The following is a 23,795-nucleotide window of genomic DNA, read 5'->3' on the forward strand; positions in this document are numbered from 1 at the left end:
TTATTTCTGTAGGTGAATATTTAAATTGAATACTAAATCAAGGATAAAAAGCTTTTTAAATGAAAATGATTAGTTAAAGGGACATGAAACTCAAAAATGTTCTTTCATGTTTCAGATACAGAATACAATTTTAAACAACTTTACAATTTACTTCTATGATCTAATTTGCTTTGTTCCCTTGGTATCCTTTGTTGAAAAGGATACCTAGGTAGGCTCAGGAGCTGGAAGCTAGCTGCTGATTGGTGGCTGCACATATATGCCTCCTGTCATTGGTTTACTGATGTGTTCAGCTAGTTCCCATAGTGCATTGCTGCACATTCAACAAAGAATACCAAGAGAATTAAGCAAAATTGATAATAGAACTAAATTGTAAAGTTGTTTAAAATGACATGCGCTATCTGAATCAGGAAAGAAAAAATGTGAGTTTTATGTCCCTTTAATAAAAATTATCATTTTTTTCATAAAAAATCAATGTCTGTATTATCAAAACAAATATGTAAGATTGCCGATGGTAAAGTCGAGCTTAATGTTCTTATAAATAATATTGTCATTCTTTCAATAGAAAAACCCAAAAGAAATGTTAAGCATTGTGGATTTACAAACTTTGCTGGTACTAAGAATGTCTTTGTGGTTAAGTGTTTTAAGCATAGAAGCACATGTATGCAAGTTGTATTGCCAACAAAAGGCAAAGTTGGGAAGAATTCTCTGAGTTAATAGACTTCCATAAGTAAACTGAAATAAACATTACTATGAACAGGTTAAGAAGGAAAAAGCCTTTTCTGAAAAAGCTTCTCATTCATTGGTTATGGTGTAACCTCTTTTGCATGTTGTTTTTTAGGGTAATTTGCAGATACATCAGGTCCACGTGGGTCAAGATGGACAGGTAAGAATACAATTTACTATAGTGGTCTACTTGCAAGTATTACTTTATGTGTTTCTTCATAATGATCCTTTTTCTTGTAAACCAAACTGATCTCATCTCAAATGACTGTGCTGCACAAAAATCTTGTAACCGCAAACCAAACAAAGTACAGTGTTTGACAAACAGAGCTACTTGTAGAAAATCCAAAGCTGTCCGGTTTCTGGATGTGAACATTAAAAAGTAAATTAGAGATGTAAATATACTTCTGGTTATATTTATTATATTCTTATATAGGGCAGTGGCTGCTAAATTGTAGAGTCGCAACAGGCTTGTGCTTTCTCTTATACATTTACTAACCACTAAAAAATAGTTTTGCTGGAAAATTAGAGATGGTGAGTATGAAAATCTTGTATTTTATGTTGCAGCAAACCTAAGTATCGAAAACATTGCTGGGAATGATGTGGACCAGCTAAACTCTTTTCCTCCTAAATCAATGTCCATGCATAATTCATTTCTCAAAGTCTTTCACATCCTATAAAATATGAAGCAACTGTGACAGACCTCAGAAAAACTTTATTGTAAAGTATTTTTTGAATGCTTGTCAAAAATGATGCAAGTATTCTTACAGTAAGGCCAAGGCACAAGAAGAAGAAATACAATGAAAAGAGAAACTCTCCTTTTTTCTTTATTCCTGTTAGTGAGAAATGAGCTTTATGGAAACAAAAATTTTGAATTGGATTACTCTTTATCAATTCAATAAAAGTGGGTGTTCTGTTTTCTACATCATCCACAGTGCAATAATCATTAATTTAATGTTCCAACGGGATGTAGTGATGCGTTGACCACAGAGACTAGTGGAAATAGTTATACAGGATTGTATAATCACATGCAAATTGTTTGTATGAGTGTGATCATTGAACCATATAGGTACTAAATTGTTTCAGGTTTTAAGTTCCATTTTGATGATGCATTGCAATATATTATTTAATCAGTAAAACCCATCATTATGTACATGGAAGCAGTCTTATGTATATCATGCCATAAAAAATCCTGAAAGATAGATTAGCAGAGATTGTAAACTCTGTGGAGCCAAACTGATGTAGCAAACCACACTCAGACCTTTAATCCATTAATACCTTTTATCTGTGGTGCACGTGTTGGTCTTTTTCAAGCCTGATAGTTCAACATTAAACTCTGCATTGGATGGTAATACTAGCTGTTTCTGCATGGGTGAATGCCAGCTGCTTTTCCTTTCCCCCTTTCTTCCTTTTATTCTTTGAGGTCTGTTAGTTGATTTGACTTTAATATTGTCTTGTTTTCTTTCATGTAATTAGCAAGAGTCCATGATCTAGTGACCTATGGGATATACATTCCTACCAGGAGGGGCAAAGTTTCCCAAACCTCAAAATGCCTATAAATACACCCCTCACCACACCCACAAATCAGTTTTACAAACTTTGCCTCCTATGGAGGTGGTGAAGTAAGTTTGTGCTAGATTCTACGTTGATATGCGCTCCGCAGCAGGTTGGGGCCCGGTTTTCCTCTCAGCGTGCAGTGAATGTCAGAGGGATGTGAGGAGAGTATTGCCTATTTGAATTCAATGATCTCCTTCTACGGGGTCTATTTCATAGGTTCTCTGTTATCGGTCGTAGAGATTCATCTCTTACCTCCCTTTTCAGATCGACGATATACTCTTATATATATACCATTACCTCTGCTGATTTTCGTTTCAGTACTGGTTTGGCTTTCTACAACATGTAGATGAGTGTCCTGGGGTAAGTAAGTCTTATTTTCTGTGACACTCTAAGCTATGGTTGGGCACTTTTTTATAAAGTTCTAAATATATGTATTCAAACATTTATTTGCCTTGACTCAGGATGTTCAACATTCCTTATTTCAGACAGTCAGTTTCATATTTGGGATAATGCATTTGAATAAATCAATTTTTTTTTTCTTACCTTAAAATTTAACTTTCCCTGTGGGCTGTTAGGCTCGCGGGGGCTGAAAATGCTTCATTTTATTGCGTCATTCTTGGCGCAGACTTTTTTGGCGCAAATTTTTTTTTTTCTGTTTCCGGCGTCATACTTGTCGCCGGAAGTTGCGTCATTTTTGACGTTCTTTTGCGCCAAAGGTGTCGGCGTTCCGGATGTGGCGTCATTTTTGGCGCCAAAAGCATTTAGGCGCCAAATAATGTGGGTGTCTTTTTTGGCCCTAAAAAAATATGGGCATCACTATTGTCTCCACATTATTTAAGTCTCATTATTTATTGCTTCTGGTTGCTAGAAGCTTGTTCACTGGCATTTTTTCCCATTCCTGAAACTGTCATTTAAGGAATTTGATCAATTTTGCTTTATATGTTGTCTTTTCTATTACATATTGCAAGATGTCCCACGTTGAAACTGAGTCAGAAGATACTACTGGAAAATCGCTGCCTGGTGCTGGATCTACCAAAGCTAAGTGTATCTGCTGTAAACTTTTGGTAGCTGTTCCTCCAGCTGTTGTTTGTATTGAATGTCATGACAAACTTGTTAATGCAGATAATATTTCCTTTATTAAAGTTACATTACCTGTTGCTGTTCCGTCAACATCTAATTCTCAGAGTGTTCCTGATAACATAAGAGATTTTGTTTCTAAATCCATTAAGAAGGCTATGTCTGTTATTCCTCCTTCTAGTAAACGTAAAAAGTCTTTTAAAACTTCTCATTTTTCAGATGAATTTTTAAATGAACATCATCATTCTGATACTGATAATGGTTCTTCTGGTTCAGAGGATTCTGTCTCAGAGGTTGATGCTGATAAATCTTCATATTTATTTAAAATGGAATTTATTCGTTCTTTACTTAAGTCCTAATTGCATTAGAAATTGAGGATTCTAGTCCTCTTGATACTAATCTAAACGTTTAGATAAGGTTTTTAAATCTCCTGTAGTTATTCCAGAAGTGTTTCCTGTCCCTGGTGCTATTTCTGAAGTAATTTCCAGGGAATGGAATAATTTGGTTAATTCATTTACTCCTTCTAAACGTTTTAAGCAATTATATCCTGTGCCGTCTGACAGATTAGAATTTTGGGACAAAATCCCTAAGGTTGATGGGGCTGTCTCTACTCTTGCTAAGCGTACTACTATTCCTACGGCAGATGGTACTTCCTTTAAGGATCCTTTAGATAGGAAAATTGAATCCTTTCTAAGAAAAGCTTACTTGTGTTCAGGTAATCTTCTTAGACCTGCTATATCTTTAGCGGATGTTGCTGCAGCTTCAACTTTTTGGTTAGAAGCTTTAGCGCAACAAGTAACAGATCATAATTTTCATAGCATTATTATTCTTCTACAACATGCTAATAATTTTATTTGTGATGCCATCTTTGATATCATTAGAGTTGATGTCAGGTATATGTCTCTAGCTATTTTAGCTAGAAGAGCTTTATGGCTTAAAACTTGGAATGCTGATATGTCTTCTAAGTCTACTCTGCTTTCCCTTTCTTTCCAGGGTAATAAATTATTTGGTTCTCAGTTGGATTCTATTATCTCAACTATTACTGGAGGGAAAGGAACTTTTTTACCACAGGATAAAAAATCTAAAGGTAAATTTAGGTCTAATAATCGTTTTCGTTCCTTTTGTCACAACAAGGAACAAAAGCCTGATCCTTCATCCTCAGGAGCGGTATCAGTTTGGAAACCATCTCCAGTCTGGAATAAATCCAAGCCTTTTAGAAAACCAAAGCCAGCTCCTAAGTCCACATGAAGGTGCGGCCCTCATTCCAGCTCAGCTGGTAGGGGGCAGATTACGTTTTTTCAAAGAAATTTGGATCAATTCCGTTCACAATCTCTGGATTCAGAACATTGTTTCAGAAGGGTACAGAATTGGCTTCAAGATAAGGCCTCCTGCAAAGAGATTTTTTTCTTTCCCGTGTCCCAGTAAACCCAGCGAATGCTCAAGCATTTCTGAAATGTGTTTCAGATCTAGAGTTGGCTGGAGTAATTATGCCAGTTCCAGTTCTGGAACAGGGGCTGGGGTTTTATTCAAATCTCTTCATTGTACCAAAGAAGGAGAATTCCTTCAGACCAGTTCTGGATCTAAAAATATTGAATTGTTAAGGATACCAACATTCAAGATGGTAACTGTAAGGACTATCCTGCCTTTTGTTCAGCAAGGGCATTATATGTCTACAATAGATTTACAGGATGCATATCTGCATATTCCGATTCATCCAGATCACTATCAGTTTCTGAGATTCTCTTTCCTAGACAAGCATTACCAGTTTGTGGCTCTACCGTTTGGCCTAGCAACAGCTCCAAGAATTTTTACAAAGGTTCTCGGTGCCCTTCTGTCTGTAATCAGAGAACAGGGTATTGTGGTATTTCCTTATTTGGACGATATCTTGGTACTTGCTCAGTCTTCACATTTAGCAGAATCTCATACGAATCGACTTCTGTTGTTTCTTCAAGATCATGGTTGGAGGATCAATTTACCAAAAAGTTCATTGATTCCTCAGACAAGGGTAACCTTCATTCCCTTCGGTAGCTTTATGCATGGAAATTCTAGGTCTTATGACTGCAGCATCGGACACGATCCCCTTTGCTCGTTTTCACATGCGACCTCTTCAGCTCTGTATGCTGAACCAGTGGTGCAGGGATTACACAAAGATATCTCAATTAATATCTTTAATCACCGATTGTACGACACTCTCTGACGTGGTGGACAGATCACCATCGTTTAGTTCAGGGGGCTTCTTTTGTTCTTCTGACCTGGACTGTAATTTCAACAGATGCAAGTCTGACAGGTTGGGGATCTGTTTGGGGGTCTCTGACAGCACAAGGGGTTTGGGAATCTCAGGAGGTGAGATTACCGATCAATATTTTGGAACTCCGTGCGATTTTCAGAGCTCTTCAGTCATGGCCTCTTCTAAAGAGAGAATCGTTCATTTGTTTTCAGACAGACAATGTCACAACTGTGGCATACATCAATCATCAAGGAGGGACTCACAGTCCTCTGGCTATGAAAGAAGTATCTCGAATTCTGGTATGGGCGGAATCCAGCTCCTGTCTAATTTCTGCGGTTCATATCCCAGGTATAGACAATTGGGAAGCGGATTATCTCAGTCGCCAAACGTTAAATCCGGGCGAATGGTCTCTTCACCCAGAGGTATTTCTTCAGATTGTTCAAATGTGGGGACTTCCAGAAATAGATCTGATGGCTTCTCATCTAAACAAGAAACTTCCAAGGTATCTGTCCAGATCCAGGGATCCTCAAGCGGAAGCAGTGGATGCATTGTCACTTCCTTGGAAGTATCATCCTGCCTATATCTTTCCGCCTCTAGTTCTTCTTCCAAGAGTAATCTCCAAGATTCTGAAGGAATGCTTGTTTGTTCTGCTGGTAGCTCCAGCATGGCCTCACAGGTTTTGGTATGCGGATCTTGTCCGGATGGCCTCTTGCCAACCGTGGACTCTTCCGTTAAGACCAGACCTTCTGTCGCAAGGTCCTTTTTTCCATCAGGATCTCAAATCCTTAAATTTAAAGGTATGGAGATTGAATGCTTGATTCTTAGTCAAAGAGGTTTCTCTGACTCTGTGATTAATACTATGTTACAGGCTTGTAAATCTGTATCTAGGGAGATATATTATAGAGTCTGGAAGACTTATATTTCTTGGTGTCTTTCTCATCATTTTTCCTGGCATTCTTTTAGAATTCTGAGAATTTTACAGTTTCTTCAGGATGGTTTGGATAAAGGTTTGTCTGCAAGTTCCTTGAAAGGACAAATCTTTGCTCTTTCTGTTCTTTTTCACAGAAAGATTGCTAATCTTCCTGATATTCATTGTTTTGTACAAGCTTTGGTTCGTATAAAACCTGTCATTAAGTCAATTTCTCCTTCTTGGAGTTTGAATTTGGTTCTGGGGGCTCTTCAAGCTCCTCCGTTTGAACCTATGCATTCATTGGACATTAAATTACTTTCTTGGAAAGTTTTGTTCCTTTTGGCCATCTCTTCTGCCAGAAGAGTTTCTGAATTATCTTGTGAGTCTCCTTTTCTGATTTTTCATCAGGATAAGGCGGTGTTGCGAACTTCTTTTAAATTTTTACCTAAGGTTGTGAATTCCAACAACATTAGTAGAGAAATTGTGGTTCCTTCATTATGTCCTAATCCTAAGAATTCTAAGGAGAAGTCATTACATTCTTTGGATGTAGTTAGAGCTTTGAAATATTATGTTGAAGCTTTCCGAAAGACTTCTAGTCTATTTGTTATCTTTTCCGGTTCTAAGAAAGGTCAGAAGGCCTCTGCCATTTCTTTGGCATCTTGGTTGAAATCTTTAATTCATCATGCTTATGTCGAGTCGGGTAAAACTCCGCCTCAAAGGATTACAGCTCATTCTACTAGGTCTGTTTCTACTTCCTGGGTGTTTAGGAATGAAGCTTCGGTTGATCAGATTTGCAAAGCAGCAACTTGGTCTTCTTTGCATACTTTTACTAAATTCTACCATTTTGATGTGTTTTCTTCTTCTGAAGCTGTTTTTGGTAGAAAAGTACTTCAGGCAGCTGTTTCAGTTTGAATCTTCTGCTTATAATTTCATTTTTTTTCATTATAAAATTTAAACTTTATTTTGGGTGTGGATTATTTTTCAGCGGAATTGGCTGTCTTTATTTTATCCCTCCCTCTCTAGTGACTCTTGCGTGGAAAGATCCACATCTTGGGTAGTCATTATCCCATACGTCACTAGCTCATGGACTCTTGCTAATTACATGAAAGAAAACATAATTTATGTAAGAACTTACCTGATAAATTAATTTCTTTCATATTAGCAAGAGTCCATGAGGCCCACCCTTTTTTGTGGTGGTTTTGATTTTTTTATATAAAGCACAATTATTCCAATTCCTTATTTTTTATGCTTTTGCACTTTTTTCTTATCACCCCACTTCTTGGCTATTCGTTAAACTGATTTGTGGGTGTGGTGAGGGGTGTATTTATAGGCATTTTGAGGTTTGGGAAACTTTGCCCCTTCTGGTAGGAATGTATATCCCATACGTCACTAGCTCATGGACTCTTGCTAATATGAAAGAAATTAATTTATCAGGTAAGTTCTTACATAAATTATGTTTTTTTGGCACTAGCAACCTTTGAATAGAGGCAGCTTAACCAATATAATATTTACTCTTTATACATGGGCTGTATTAGCTCCCTGTGTATTAGGTTACACTCTATGAAACTGCAAAAATGATTAGAGTTCTTTCTCTTAGTACAGTGAAATTAAATGCTGATTTATGATTCTGCAGATACATTTATGAAACCTTCTGTTTATACACTTTTATGAAAGTGCTAAGTATTGTAATTCCACAGTGTTTTACAGAGTAGCATCAACTGATAATGATTTCCCTTGACTTACACAATAGTAATATATAATTATTTGCTTTTTAAATACTTTCTTTCATTGACAATATTCTGGTATCTCATTTGACATCCATCACAGTGACTTCCTTTACTTTAGCAAATATATAGGTTGGTTTATGATACCGAACCCATTCATATACAGGTGGCCCTCGGTTTACACTGGTTCAATTTGCGCCGTTTCAGAATAACAACCTTTTTTTTCAGTCATGTGCACTAATTAAAATAGCCAGTAGGTGGAGCTGTCCGCTTGTTTTGCAGAAAAGTTATGCAACTTAACAGGTCTGAAATTGATTTGTGTACACAGAACAGACATTAGCTATCGAGCAGCCACTTCCCTATTATCTGCTTGAGGTGAAGGTGCCTAACTGCCTATTAATCACTACAGATTGAAATGCATAGAATAGGTGCAGACCCAATATTATCTAACATGCTAACAATGCAGAGAACTGTTTGCAGAAAAATGCAAGTAAAAAACATTTTTGTTCATTAAACTTAGTTTGATGATGATGCAGTCTGTTGTGTGATTATTTAATTAGGTGCTGTTAGCAAATGTTTTTGCTCATTAAACTTAGTTTGATGATGATACAATCTATATTATTAGGTTTATAATGCTGTTTAGGATTTAAAAATAATGTATTAGGTGTTACTTATTACAATTTTGAGAGGGGCCTGGAACTCCCTCACTTCCCATTGACTTACATTATAAACTGGGTTACAACCATTCCTTCTGGAACCTAACCCCGGCGTAAACTGAGGGCTACCTGTATTAACATACTGACATGTCTGTCCAATTTGTCTCACTGGGTGTGTGTTGTTGGGCCCATGCATGTATTACCGCTTCCCTATGCCTCAATCTATAGTCTACAGCTATGCTTTATTATTAATAAATACTGTTTAAGAAGCTATCTCCAGGTTTGATTACCAATATTTACATTTCTTATAGCTTTTAATTTAGTAATCACAGTAATTAAAATTTCCATCTGAGTTAATCAGCTTAGTTCTCAATGGACATATCATTGCTGTTCATACTTAAGTTGTTTAGTTAAACTCTTTTGTTGTTCATATTTATTTCTTTAATGAAGCAGTGTATATAAGTATATTTTGTATGGAACATGTACAGATCAGACCTACAATTTGTGGCCAAGTCATAATTTGGAGCTGTCTATGTATTCTGACGATCTAAGACAGAGCGCACGCTATAACTGTGTTTTAAAAAAAACAACGATTTGCTTGCCAATATGTTTTTCTTACAATCTGTTGTCAATGCGTCTCTGAATTATCTAAACCAGAAAACAACATAATATGTTCTTTAGAATAAAATAATAAGAATTATCTGTTGGATAGCCTCATTTCTCTTATCTCTTTCTGAAATGTGATCTTTTGAGTGTTTCTTGGGGTTAAAACTCTTGGCTGACTTATTTTTGTATTGTATTTTAAGAGATTATTTATGACGAGAGACATTTTCAAAAGAGAAAACAGAAAATAAAACACATAGGAGTTGATGTCCTAAGTGGCAATGTTGTCAAGAGTGTACGCCTTCCAGCTACCGCCATGTTCTGTTGTGGCTATCTATAGACATAGAGTGGCTCCAGACGACAGGTCCTGTATCACAAAATAAAATACAGTAGTTTAATGAAAGACTGTATGGATATAAAGCATTTGGTAGCTGTAGCCACATTTTATAATCAGTTGGCCGATATAATTTTTTCCCCGCTTACTTCCAGTGCTTTTAAAGCTCTATGAAATATACACATGTCAGGCTCCTGTTACATGCACCTTTCACTTTTGACTCCAGTATTCCCTTTGTTATTGTTTCAACCATTTGACTTCACCTTTTCACTCAGTTGACTATCAACACTCAGTGTTCCCTACAGAAAATGTTGCCATCCGGTTGGCATTATCAAGTAGCCAGGTGGAGGCAGTGTAATACTTGTTAATGATAATCAATGCAAAAAATATTGAAATCATTTGCAATTAGCTAAATTTAGCTTAAAGTGAAGGTTAAGTTACCATAATGTCTATACGGTATAGCATTAAGTGTGTTAAATAAACATACCTTTCATACATCAATTCTTATATTATATGCAATAAATTGCATTAATCAAGTTATTACCTTTCAAAATTAATTCCTGAACGTCCACAAATTCAACCCGTTTTTCGGGGGGGGGTTTTACCGGTGGGTTACGTTTTTGAGTAATCCAATTGAAATGTTGGCCGTTAGGCGGCTGTTACTTCACGTCATCCGCCCCTTTAGTAGTAAGTGACAAATAATCACAAAGTTGCTGAACACAGCGCTCACCTGAGTAGATACACAAACACAGTCACTAATCCGGCGCAATAGAGAGTGGGTAAGGGTAAATCCTCAGATAGCGGTCCAGTGAAGAGGCTGCAACTACGGGCTCACAGAGCAACAATGGATTCTCAAAGTAGTAACGCACAAAGTCCTGCTTCAAGCAGTGAACAAGTGCACACGAAATGCATCTCCGTGGGGATCTGTTCAGTGACCTGTAGGAACAGTATATGCTGGTTCTCTTAGTTTTCCTTGGATTTATATGTTCATGGTTGGAACTTTTTAACTTGGAATAAAGATTGGAAGTTTTTTATATACACACACATTCGCTTTGGAATTTTCTGTGTCCAGGACTTTGTGCGCTACTGCTTTGAGAATCCTTTAGTAGTAAGCGCATGCGCTATTGAAATTATCAGAAGATGCGAAAACACGCGCGCTCATATACTCATTTGGAAATAATGATCACCCAATAGCCGCATGCGCAGTTGTTTGCAGCATCGCCTATTAGCGCATGCGCAGTTAGAGACTGCAGCAAGAACGCGCATTTGAAAGACACAGGGACCGCTGAAGACGGAAGTAGGTCATGGGCGGAGTCGTTCTCTAAGCGGTAGGGATTTTTAGATATAATTTTTATTAGAAAATATTTAAGTAATGTAAAAGAAAACTTACCGCTAGATTTAGAGTTCTGCGGCCAAAGGGGTGCGTTAGCTACGCGTGCTTTTTTTCCCCCGCACCTTTTAAATACCGCTGGTATTTAGAGTTCACAGAAGGGCTGCGTTAGGCTCCAAAAAGGGAGCGTAGAGCATATTTAACGCCACTGCAACTCTCGATACCAGCGGTGCTTACGGACGCGGCCAGCTTCAAAAACGTGCTCGTGCACGATTCCCCCATAGAAAACAATGGGGCTGTTTGAGCTGAAAAAAAACCTAACACCTGCAAAAAAGCAGCGTTCAGCTCCTAACGCAGCCCCATTGTTTCCTATGCGGAAACACTTCCTAAGTCTGCACCTAACACCCTAACATGTACCCCAAGTCTAAACACCCCTAACCTTACACTTATTAACCCCTAATCTGCCGCTCCCGCTATCGCTGACCCCTGCATTAATTCCGATTGGCTGATAGAATCCTATCAGCCAATCGGAATTCGAGGGACGCCATCTTGGATGACGTCCCTTAAAGGAACCGTCATTCGTCGGGAAGTCGTCGGTGAAGATGAATGGATCCGCGCTGGAGGTCTTGAAGATCAGCCGGTCGTCATCGGATGGAAGAACAGAGAAGATGCGGCTTGGATGAAGATGTTTGCCGGTCCGGATGTCCTCTTCTGCCCGCTTGGATCAAGACTTCAGCCGGAGGATGGACATCATTTTTCAGCCCCCGCTTGGGCTTGGATCAAGACTTCGGAGCCAGGACGGATCGGTGTGATACCCGGTGTGGTGAAGACAAGGTAGGAAGATCTTCAGGGGATTAGTGTTAGGTTTATTTAAGGGGGGTTTGGGTTAGATTAGGGGTATGTGGGTGGTGGGTTTTAATGTTGGGGGGGGGTTGTATTTTTCTTTTACAGGCAAAAGAGCTGAATTCTTTGGGGCATGCCCCACAAAGGGCCCTTTTAAGGGCTGGTAAGGTAAAAGAGCTTTGAACTTTTTTAATTTAGAATAGGGTAGGGCATTTTTTTTATTTTGGGGGGCTTTGTTATTTTATTAGGGGGCTTAGAGTAGGTGTAATTAGTTTAAAATTGTTGTAATATTTTTCTAATGTTTGTAAATATTTTTTTATTTTTTGTAACTTAGTTCTTTTTTATTTTTAGTACTTTAGTTAGTTTATTTAATTGTATTTAATTGTAGGTATTTTATTTAATTTATTTATTGATAGTGTAGTGTTAGGTTTAATTGTAGATAATTGTAGGTATTTAATTTAATTTATTTATTGATAGTGTAGTGTTAGGTTTAATTGTAACTTAGGTTAGGATTTATTTTACAGGTAATTTTGTAATTATTTTAACTAGGTAACTATTTAATAGCTATTGTACCTAGTTAAAATAAATACAAAGTTACCTGTAAAATAAAAATAAATCCTAAAATAGCTACAATATAATTATAATTTATATTGTAACTATATTAGGATTTATTTTACAGGTAAGTATTTAGCTTTAAATAGGAATAATTTATTTAATAAGAGTTAATTTATTTCGTTAGATTTAAATTATATTTAACTTAGGGGGGTGTTAGTGTTAGACTTAGCTTTAGGGGTTAATACATTTATTATAGTAGCGGCGAGATCCGGTCGGCAGATTAGGGGTTAATACTTGAAGTTAGGTGTCGGTGATGTTAGGGAGGGCAGATTAGGGGTTAATACTATTTATTATAGGGTTATTGAGGCGGGAGTGAGGCGGATTAGGGGTTAATAACTTTATTATAATAGCGGTGCGGTCCGGACGGCAGATTAGGGGTTAATAAGTGTAGGCAGGTGGAGGCGACGTTGAGGGGGGCAGATTAGGGGTTAATAAATATAATATAGGGGTCGGCGGTGTTAGGGGCAGCAGATTAGGGGTACATAAGTATAACGTAGCTTGCGGCGGTGTGCAGACGGCAGATTAGGGGTTAAAAAATGTAATTAGAGTGGCGGCGATGTGGGGGGACCTCGGTTTAGGGGTACATAGGTAGTTTATGGGTGTTAGTGTACTTTAGAGCACAGTAGTTAAGAGCTTTATAAACCGGCGTTAGCTCAGAAAGCTCTTAACTACTGACTTTTTTCTGCGGCTGGAGTTTTGTCGTTAGATTTCTAACGCTCACTTCAGCCAAGACTCTAAATACCGGCGTTAGAAAGATCCCATTGAAAAGATAGGATACGCAAATGGCGTAGGGGGATCTGCGGTATGGAAAAGTCGCGGCTGCAAAGTGAGCGTTAGACCCTTTCCTGACTGACTCCAAATTCCAGAGGGCGGTAAAAACCAGTGTTAGGAGCCTCTAACGCTGGTTTTGACGGCTACCGCCAAACTCTAAATCTAGGCCTTAGTGACTAGATTATGGAGACATGTTAGGTTGTATTGCTTAATCTCAAACTTTACCTTCACTTCAATATTAGCTTATATTGCAGCTGGGTGGTCAGTGCTCATTAAATAGTTCCTAGGGAGAACACTGCAACTTGTCTATTTTAGCTTGGTTTCCACCTGGATCAGAAACTTAATCTCACAGATTATTTTTCTGTTTTATTGGTCTGTGTATAAAAATTTTTTTTTTTGCATATGTTTAAAATGCACATTTTGCATAGATCAATGGTTGCATGGTTAACATTGAAATCAGAGGTATTCATTTATAATGTTTAATGTTATATAATAGCACCTGATTTGATAACCAATAACACAGTCCATGTGCTTATTATGTGGCCTTGGAAGTCTGCTTGAAGATGTGCTATTAAGTCTGTTCTGAGTGCTAATGAAAACACCCTGTAAACTTAAGTCACTTAACCCTTAGGTTGTCATAGGGTTGCCACCCAGCTGGTATTTTACCGACATGGCAGTATTTTTAGGGTTCAGGTGAAAGATGAAAATAAAGATTAAATATAGAAATAAAGATGCTATTGTGGTGAAACCTCTTCTAAGTGTGATAGAATCTTATTATAACCCAGTAATAATGTAAAGTCCTAGCAGCTTTAGTTTGTCATTTATGCAGTATAATTATTTATGTAAATGTATGCTAATGAGCATGACCAGTATTTTTTTCCAGAAAAGGTGGCAACCCTAGGCTGTCAGTGAAGGCTACAGCTCATTGCATATCCTGTTATATAGTAAATAGGTTTCCTATAGCAATAAGAGTCATAAGGAAATGTCACAGCATTTGTACAAATATATTTATGGCATTGTATCCTCCTTTGTTATAATACAGCAGTAACTGTTGCTGTTTTTAGGTGTTAATATTGTATATTCTAGCTAAACATGTTAAATTAATTTAAGAGCCTTAAAGATAAAGAAGAAAGATCACCCTACTTTTCTTTACAATACTAAATAAGTTTAAATAAATGCTTTAAACTTAATAAATGTGAATGTAAGAGCTCTAATGCCTTGGTCTTTTGTTAATTAGTTTTTAGTTATTTTACTGAGAAAAGAGTGTCCAGTTTTTACATAATCCTTTGTATCTATTGGCTAACAAGCCTGGTTGTCAATAGAGAACAGATATATTTATGTTCCAGTAGAGGGCACTAAAAGGTAGATTTACATCTTTTGGCTCCTGCAACTGAATAGAGGATGTGATTTGTCCTTTGCTGTCATAGGGACACATAGACAGGAGATGTATTTTGTTTATACTAGTCACAGTATAGCAATGTATTAGCAAGCTGAAAGCTGGTCTGGCATGTTCAGATTAACGTTTCCTGATTTAAAGTTTGTTTAGTAGCTTTTCAACATTTGTGACCTAAAACCCTAACAACAACAAATATGATAAGTAAACATCACATTCCACTCATAGCCGTGATAACCTGCAAGTGCTTCTTGCTAAGCTGACCTTAGTCACGACAATAGAATTGAATTTGCACAACATATTTTTCTGGTAGAAACATTTATTACTGAAAAGCTGTATGTCATTAATTGCATGCAATTATATTATATATTGGGTATATTTAAACACAGTTTGTATCTACATATACATGCAAACACAGTCTTCTTGTAACCATGGCACCCATTTTACAGTTCTCTGTGTGGAAGGAAAAATGTAAGGCTGCTTGACTATTCTCTTCAGAAGAGGGACATATGTAAAGTTTATCAGGAGGAACGTCTTCCTTTGGTGCAATCAGTCTCTTTGACCTTGTCACTCCCTTGACTAAGATTTTAGATTACAATGACACAGCAGTGTCCTTTTCTCTAAATGCAAGAAAAGAAAAAAAAATACATTGCTAGAAATACATGAAATAAAAAAAGTGTTAATATGCTCAATATTTAGCATATTTTCTTTCCTTTTTTCAACCTGTTTTCCCTATCTATTGAATAATTTCTCTTGTATCACCATCAGCCCTAATTCTCGGTGATAATACCATTAAACATGTGGCTATACAAAATACCCAAACGCGTTGGCTGAGTATTGCTTTTCTAGTGAAGTTTATCCCTTCCCCCCCAAAGAAAATGTGTAAATTATAGAGTTATTGCTACACGAAACAAAAAACAAAACAAAAATATTTTTTATATAAAACAAAGTTCAAATAAGTACTGCTTTGTCTAGATATGGCATTGTGTTGATTTGCTGAAGTGTCATCTGCCTGATAATGTATTGAACTCTTGTGTAATTGATATTCTACAAACTAACACATATCTTCATTAGTATGAATGTGCTGCTGGAAAGTAATGTCAATTATAATATCAAAGTACTGAAAAATTCCCCCCAGTTTAACCACATACAGTATTCAGGTTGAAAAATGGAGGACTGCATTTTGGCCAACCCAAGCCGGAGTTTGGATGGGTCTAATAACAGTGATACCTCGACATGAAGATGGAAATTTTTTTTTATTTCATTTTGACAATAAAGCCCATACTGGACTGAGCATTGACAAAATTATTACAAAAAAGACAAAATTAAACTAACAGAATGATTCCAGTTGCAAAATGTTATTAGTGAGGTAATGTTGAAAGCAAATTGATCAGTAAGTTATTTATGTATATGTATGTATATATGTATGTGTGTGTGTGTGTGTGTGTGTATATATATATATATATATATATATATATATTTTAATACTGTTAATAGTTGATATGTAAAAGATTTTAATTTATTGATTCTAAAATATTATGCTGTGTTTAGTTACATCAGCTTGTGATCTTGCATAGCTAATATAGTTTATTTATATGTACTAGTGACATTTCTATTTGAGTTGTGGCTCATGCATAGTTTTGGGTACTGGCCTGCCCTTACAGACAAACCGAGACTGAAAAACCAAGAGTAAAATATCACCATAGTTGGCTTACATGGTTCCTTAAAGGGACACTGCACCCAGTTTTTTTCTTTCGTGATTCAGATAGAGCATGACATTTTAAGCAACGTTCTAATTTACTCCTGTTGTCAAATTTTCTCCATTCTCTTGGTATCTTTATTTGAAATGCAAGAATGTAAGTTTAGATGCCGGCCCATTTTTGGTGAACAACCTGGGTTGTCCTTGCTGATTGGTGGATAAATTCATCCACCAATATAAAAGTGCTTTTCAAAGTTTTGAACTAAAAAAAAAGCTTAGATGCCTTCTTTTTCATATAAAGTTAGCAAGAGAACAAAGAAAAATTGCTAATAGGAGTAAATTAGAAAGTTGCTTAAAATTACATGCTCTATCTGAATCATGAAAGAAAAAAATTGGGTTCAGTGTCCCTTTAAGTGGATTTATTTACACTAGGGAGATCTTTTTAACTCTAATACAACCTTATGTTAATATAGGGAATATAAAAGTTCTAGAATGTTAACTAAATAGAGAATTACAAATGACCTTTTAAAAATATATTTACAGACAAATATCTGATGAAGGTAACTTGCACAGAAAATCTTATACAAATCAACTGTTGCTGTTGAAAGTTAGTCACTATAAACTTTATAATATATTATAATATATTATTATCAGTTATTTGTAGAGCGCAAACAGATTATGCAGCACTAGCATTCACCTTAAAGGTGAAATATTGCATGATGGAATGTGAGAGAAAACGGTCAGCGTTCATACATAGTGCCTTCTTTTTCACCAAATAATTTTATAGCCATGTGACTACTCTCACTGAAAAGCCCTAAACCTTCAAAGAGAGTTACAACTCATTTTTGTTCACGGTTTAAGAACACTTACTTAGATTGTGAACACATTTTAATGCTATTATGAATTGTAAAACATAATAAAGGGACCGAAAAGTTAAAAAAAAGTTTAATAATTCAGATAGCGTGTGCAATTTTAAACAACTTTCCAATTTACTTCTGTTATCTAATTTGATCTGTTCTCTTGGTATTTTTTGTTCAAAAGCATACCTAAATAGGCTGAGGAGTAGCAACGAACTATTGACCTCTTGTCTTTGGATCACACTAGTAGTGCATTGCTACTCAATCGATAAAGCATACTAAGAGAATGAAGCAAATTTGATAAAAGAGTTAAATTTGAAAGTTGCTTAAAATTGTATTCGCTTTTCAAATTGTGTTTAATGCCACTGTAATAAAAAGCCAGATAGTTTAGGAGATAGAGTACCTGTCTGGTATGTTGACGTTTACAGGTTCAGATCAGTGTGATTGAATTATATCAGTCATGTATATGAAAGATTACATGTATTTAAAAAAATGTTCCGATTGTCTCCTTAGGTAATTACCATAATAGCCCACTAGATGCTAATTTGTGTGTTCATAAGAAAAGTTTATTTACCTAACGTACTTAATTGTTTGGCAATGATGTGTTTGTTTTGCATTTGACAATTATCTGAAGAACTATGTTATACAGATTTTTATGAACCTTATTTATTTTGTACAACTAAATCTATAGTCCTTACAAAGTTGTTGTACTTTTGTTTTATTTTGACATTTATTTGTATTGTAACAAAATTCAAATAATAATAATTTAAGAAAAGTATGTTCCTTCAGCTAAGTAATGCCTATAAAAAATAAAATGTATTACATTTTAAACTGCTCTTTAAAAAAAAAATACATAGATAGATAGAAAGATAGATATATATATATAGATATATTGCCAAAAATGTATTTTTTTCTGTAGTTAGAGAGTTCTCCTTAAATTCCTCAAACACTGTACTTCCGGGCCAGCTGTTGAGTAGATCTAAACAGGCAGCAATTCTAATTCAGCACATCTGCTTTGAATAATCAGCAGAGAGAAACAAACAGAATTGTTAGAAAAAAAAAAAAAGAAACAGAAAAGTAAACATAATACAGCTGGAAATCCAACCCTTATTACCTTTGTTTTGAGAAAGGGAAACAGATAATTTATGCTCATTTATGACCTGATTGTATTTTTACAAGCTTTTTTTGAGATGTTCCAGAGTTAATCACGCTGTAAAAAATAAGTACATAAACAAAAAAGTATTAATTGGAGGTAACCAATTGCTTGAAAACTCTGGTTAGTTAAGTCAAGGGTTCAGGTACGTTGATGATTTTAGGTTTTTCTAAGGGGCACTGTGAAGAAACGAACCCAGGGTGGTTATTGCAATTAAGTTGGGGGGATATTAGACTAAAAACACCCTACTCTCGCACAAACCTGATTGCATATTCACAAGTGCGCTAACCCAACATGAAAATATAACATTTGCACATTCCAATGTTCTTCATATAGCAGAATATGTTCTATTTATTCATAAATACATATTTCTATATATAGCTAATTTTTTTGTAAAATATATATCAATACCTATACAGTGGTTGATCCGGGGCGGGGGGCAAGAGGGTAATTTCCCCCCCCCCCCCCCGAAAGCAGAGCCAGACTGCTTGCTGTTACAGTGAGAGCCAGTTCTAGTAATCAGCTGTCCGAAAGAAAAAAGGGAGGCACGCACTGCCTGGAATTAAACTGAATCGTTAGGATAGTTTTACATACAACTTTCTATCAGGGACCAGCAGATAGCACTGTTTGATGATGAGCTCCATTGCTCCGCAGTGGTATTTGCTCTCTAAGCACCTACTTTACTTCCTATGAAGCTGATGTGTTGGTGAATGGATGGGATTCTACTTCCATTCAAGGTAAGTAGAATTGGGATTGCTGTGCTGTAGTGTGCAGGGCCTGATAAATGAGGCTGTCATTGGAAAGGGAGCAGTGTAAATTCTTATGTGTGCATGTATGTTCATCTGTATTTATGTGTATATATACTTGTGTGGGAGTCTGTACAATATAGAGTTTGGGAGTCTGCACAATATAGAGTTTCGGAATCTGCACAATATAAAGTTTGGGATTCTGCATAATATAGAGTATAGGAGTCTGCACAATATAAAGCATGGGGTCTGCACAATATAGAGTTTGGGAGTCTGCACAATATAGAGTTTGGGAGTCTGCACAATATATAGAGTTTGGGAGTCTACGCAATATAAAGTTTGGAAGTCTGCATAATATAGATTTTAGGAGTCTGTACAATATAGAGTTTGGGAGTCTGCACAATATAGATTTTAGGATTCTGTACAATATAGAGTTTGGGAGTCTGCACAATATAGAGTTTGGGAGTCTGCACAATATAAAGTATGGGAGTCTGCACAATATAGAGTATAGGAGTCTGCACAATATAGAGTATGGGAGACTGCACAATATAGAGTATGGGAGACTGCACAATATAGAGTATGGGAGACTGCACAATATAGAGTATGGGAGTCTGCACAATATAGAGTATGGGAGTCTGCACAATATAGAGTATGGGAGTCTGCACAATATAGAGTATGGGAGTCTGCACAACATAGAGTATGGGAGTCTGCACAACATAGAGTATGGGAGTCTGCACAACATAGAGTATGGGAGTCTGCACAACATAGAGTATGGGAGTCTGCACAACATAGAGTATGGGAGTCTGCACAACATAGAGTATGGGAGTCTGCACAACATAGAGTATGGGAGTCTGCACAACATAGAGTATGGGAGTCTGCACAACATAGAGTATGGGAGTCTGCACAACATAGAGTATGGGAGTCTGCACAACATAGAGTATGGGAGTCTGCACAACATAGAGTATGGGAGTCTGCACAACATAGAGTATGGGAGTCTGCACAACATAGAGTATGGGAGTCTGCACAACATAGAGTATGGGAGTCTGCACAACATAGAGTATGGGAGTCTGCACAACATAGAGTATGGGAGTCTGCACAACATAGAGTATGGGAGTCTGCACAACATAGAGTATGGGAGTCTGCACAACATAGAGTATGGGAGTCTGCACAACATAGAGTATGGGAGTCTGCACAACATAGAGTATGGGAGTCTGCACAACATAGAGTATGGGAGTCTGCACAATATAGAGTATGGGAGTCTGCACAATATAGAGTATGGGAGTCTGCACAATATAGAGTATGGGAGTCTGCACAATATAGAGTATGGGAGTCTGCACAATATAGAGTATGGGAGTCTGCACAATATAGAGTTTGAGAGTCTGCACAATATAGAGTTTGAGAGTCTGCACAATATAGAGTTTGAGAGTCTGCACAATATAGAGTTTGAGAGTCTGCACAATATAGAGTTTGAGAGTCTGCACAATATAGAGTTTGAGAGTCTGCACAATATAGAGTTTGAGAGTCTGCACAATATAAAGTTTGGGAGTCTATACAATATAAAGTTTGGGAGTCTGCACAATATAAAGTATGGAAGTCTGCACAATATAAAGTTTGGGAGTCTGCACAATATAACGTTTGGGAGTCTGCACAATATAACGTTTGGGAGTCTGCACAATATAAAGTTTGGGAGTCTGCACAACTCACCTATATCAGGTCTGCTGCTATGTCTCACACTGCACTAGAGCTCAGGAAGGGGGAGAAATGTCTAGAGAGGAAAGCAGTAACTATTTACATTGAGCTATTACGGAACAGTGACACCTACTGGTAGAAATGAAAAGTGCAGGCACAAACCACCAGGATGATCACTTCCTCCCGGCGCTGCATGTAAGACACTCAGTTAGAACGGTGGTGGAGACTGGAGAGTGCACCTCATTATAAGGAGATAGCTATTTAATTTTGTGACCCCTAAGAATTATGTGCCTGGGGCAACCGCCCCTGTGCCCCCCCCCACACTACGCCACTGTGTGTGTGTGGTTATATGTGTACTAGGTGATAAGTCTGCCCAGAGGGCAGTCTATGTTTAAAAAATACAAACCCCCAAGCTAAAGTTACAAAAAATAAAAAAAGTTAAATTACAGAAAAAAATAAACAAAGCTATCCAAAATAAAAAAAATTAAACCTAAACTAATACCCCTATAAAATAACCCCCCCCCCAAAAAAAATACAAATACCCCCTAATCTAATGCTAAACTACCAATAGCCCAGCCCTTAAAAGGGCATTTTGTAGGGCATTGCCTTAAGTTAAACAGCTCTTTTACCTCTAAAAAAATACTACGTCCCCACACCCACCAAACCCCCCAAAATAAAAAAAACTAAAACTAAAAAAAACTAAACTACCCATTGCCCCTATAGGGGCATTTGTATGGGCATTGCCTTCAAAGGGCATTCAGCTCTTTTACTGCCCTTAAAAGGGCAATCAGGTCTTTTTCAAGCCCAAAAAACCCTAATCTTAAAAAAAAAAACACCCCAAAAATTTAAATAAAAAGGCCTAAACCTAAGCCCCAAAAAGGTGTTTACTGTTCCTGAAGTCTGGAGGTGAAGGTCTTCTTCCAGACGGATCCATCATCTTCTATCTTTATCCAAAGTGAAGGCGGCACGGAGCGGAGGTGTGGAGCTGTGTTCCTGATGCCTGGATCCTCAGTGGCAGTCCTCAACAACGGCGGTCCTTGGCAACGGTGGCATTCCTCGGCTACGGTGGAATTCCTTGGCGGCTTGTAGACTCCTCTTCATCCGATGACCGTCGTAGAATGAAGATTGAATGCAAGGTACCGAAATCAATTTGGGGTACCTTGCATTCCTATTAGCTGAAATTTTGAAATCAGTCAATAGGCACTTTATGGGGTTAATAGGTTAATTAGGGTTATTGCGATGTGGGGGTTTAGGGGTTATTAGGTTAATTAGGTTTATTGCAATGCGGGGGTTGGCAGTTTAAGAGTTAACAGGTTAAATAGTTTTCTTTTGCGATGTGGGGGTTTTGCGGTTTAGGGGTTAATAGGTTTGTTGTGATGTGGGTGGTTGGCGGTTAAGGGGTTAATTACATAGTAACATAATAGATAATGTTGAAAAAAGACTGAAGTCCATCGAGTTCAACCTATACAAATCTAAAATACTTACAAAAAGCTTCAGTTAAGCTTAAATAACCCCACTAAAAGGTGACCCATTTAATACTAGCAATCATATCCATGAATTTTGTGTATATACAGAAATGTATCCAGACTATTTTTAAATGTATATAGGGTATCCACAATTTTATTGCTTTTACAGTGAAAAAAAACATTTCCGTTGCAGGAGATTAAATCTCCTTTACTCCAACCTTAAATTGTGACCTCTTGTCAGAAACAGTTTTCTTGGAATAAACAGAGCTTCTGCCATCTCTGAATATGGGCCTTGAATATATTTATATAAAGTTATCATATCACCTTTCAAGCGCCTTTTTTCTAAAGAAAACAGACCCAGTTTGGCTAGCCTCTCCAATCCCCTTTATTGTTTGCTACTTTATTGTTTTGCAATGTGGGGGTTGACGGTTTGGGTGTTTGTTTATACTTCGAGCGGGAGGTTAGGTTTTTTTTGGTTATACTTTGTACGGCGTTACGTGTTTTCATTTTTATTTCTTGTGGCCGATTACGTGTTTTTTAGTTTTTTTGTGCGGGCGGTTGCGTGGTTTTTTTTAGGCTTCGGGTCTGCCTACGCTGCATCCAGGTGGATTTTTTCACCACCCTGCCATTTTCGGAATCCACCTGGATTCAGCTTCGCTGCAACAAGGTGGATTCTATTAGCTGCGCGCGCAGCCAACATTCTTTTGGCTGCCTCGCTCAGCCAACATTACTTTGAGGATGCATGCGCAACTGGCAACGGACATGTTACAAACGCGATTATAGTATAGATGTGTGAGTTTCTGTGTTTGTATGCTGTGAGTGGCAGAGTAGTGAGTAAACTGGTCTACACTGCTGTACCTCAAACCTGCACATTAACTGTGAAATAATTTTCTTTTCTTTTAAACCATTTCTTTAATGTGCAGGACTCACTCTCTATCTTAAAAAGTCAGCATAGTGACAAAATATATAAATAAATAAACTTTGTCACAAAATAATTTTAAAATCCTAAAAGGGACAGTCTACACCAGAAATGTTATTGTTTAAAAAAGATAGATAATCCCTTTATTACCCATTCCCCAGTTTTGCAAAATCAACCCAGTTATATTAATATACTTTTTACCTCTGTGATTGCCTTGTGTCTAAGCCTTTGCAGACTGCCCCCTTATTTCTATTTTTTTTTTTTTTACAGTCTTTCATTTTAGCTAATCAGTGTTGACTCCTAGGTAACTCCACGGGCATGAGCACAATGTTATCTTTATGGCACACATGAACTTACATCCTCTATTTGTGAAAAATGTCAAAATGCATTCAGATAAGAGGTGGCCTTCAATGGCTAAGGAATTTGCATATGAGCCTCCTAGGTTTAGCTTTCAACTACGAATACAAAGAGAACAAAGCAAAATTGCTGATAAAAGTAAATTGCAA

General features: G+C 37.0%; 1 protein-coding gene across 1 annotated transcript in view; it reads left to right on the plus strand.

Annotated features, from left to right (window-relative positions):
* BANP (BTG3 associated nuclear protein) overlaps window positions 1-23,795 on the plus strand; it is a 1,088,809-nt gene that overhangs the window by 761,135 nt on the left and 303,879 nt on the right. Inside the window, exon 11 of the mRNA XM_053701244.1 lies at window positions 839-883. Coding sequence (XP_053557219.1) covers window positions 839-883 — 45 coding nt within the window. The remainder of the gene's footprint in view (window positions 1-838; window positions 884-23,795) is intronic.

The sequence above is a fragment of the Bombina bombina genome, chromosome 1, assembly GCF_027579735.1.
Source record: "Bombina bombina isolate aBomBom1 chromosome 1, aBomBom1.pri, whole genome shotgun sequence".
NCBI classification, from domain to species: Eukaryota; Metazoa; Chordata; class Amphibia; order Anura; family Bombinatoridae; genus Bombina; species Bombina bombina.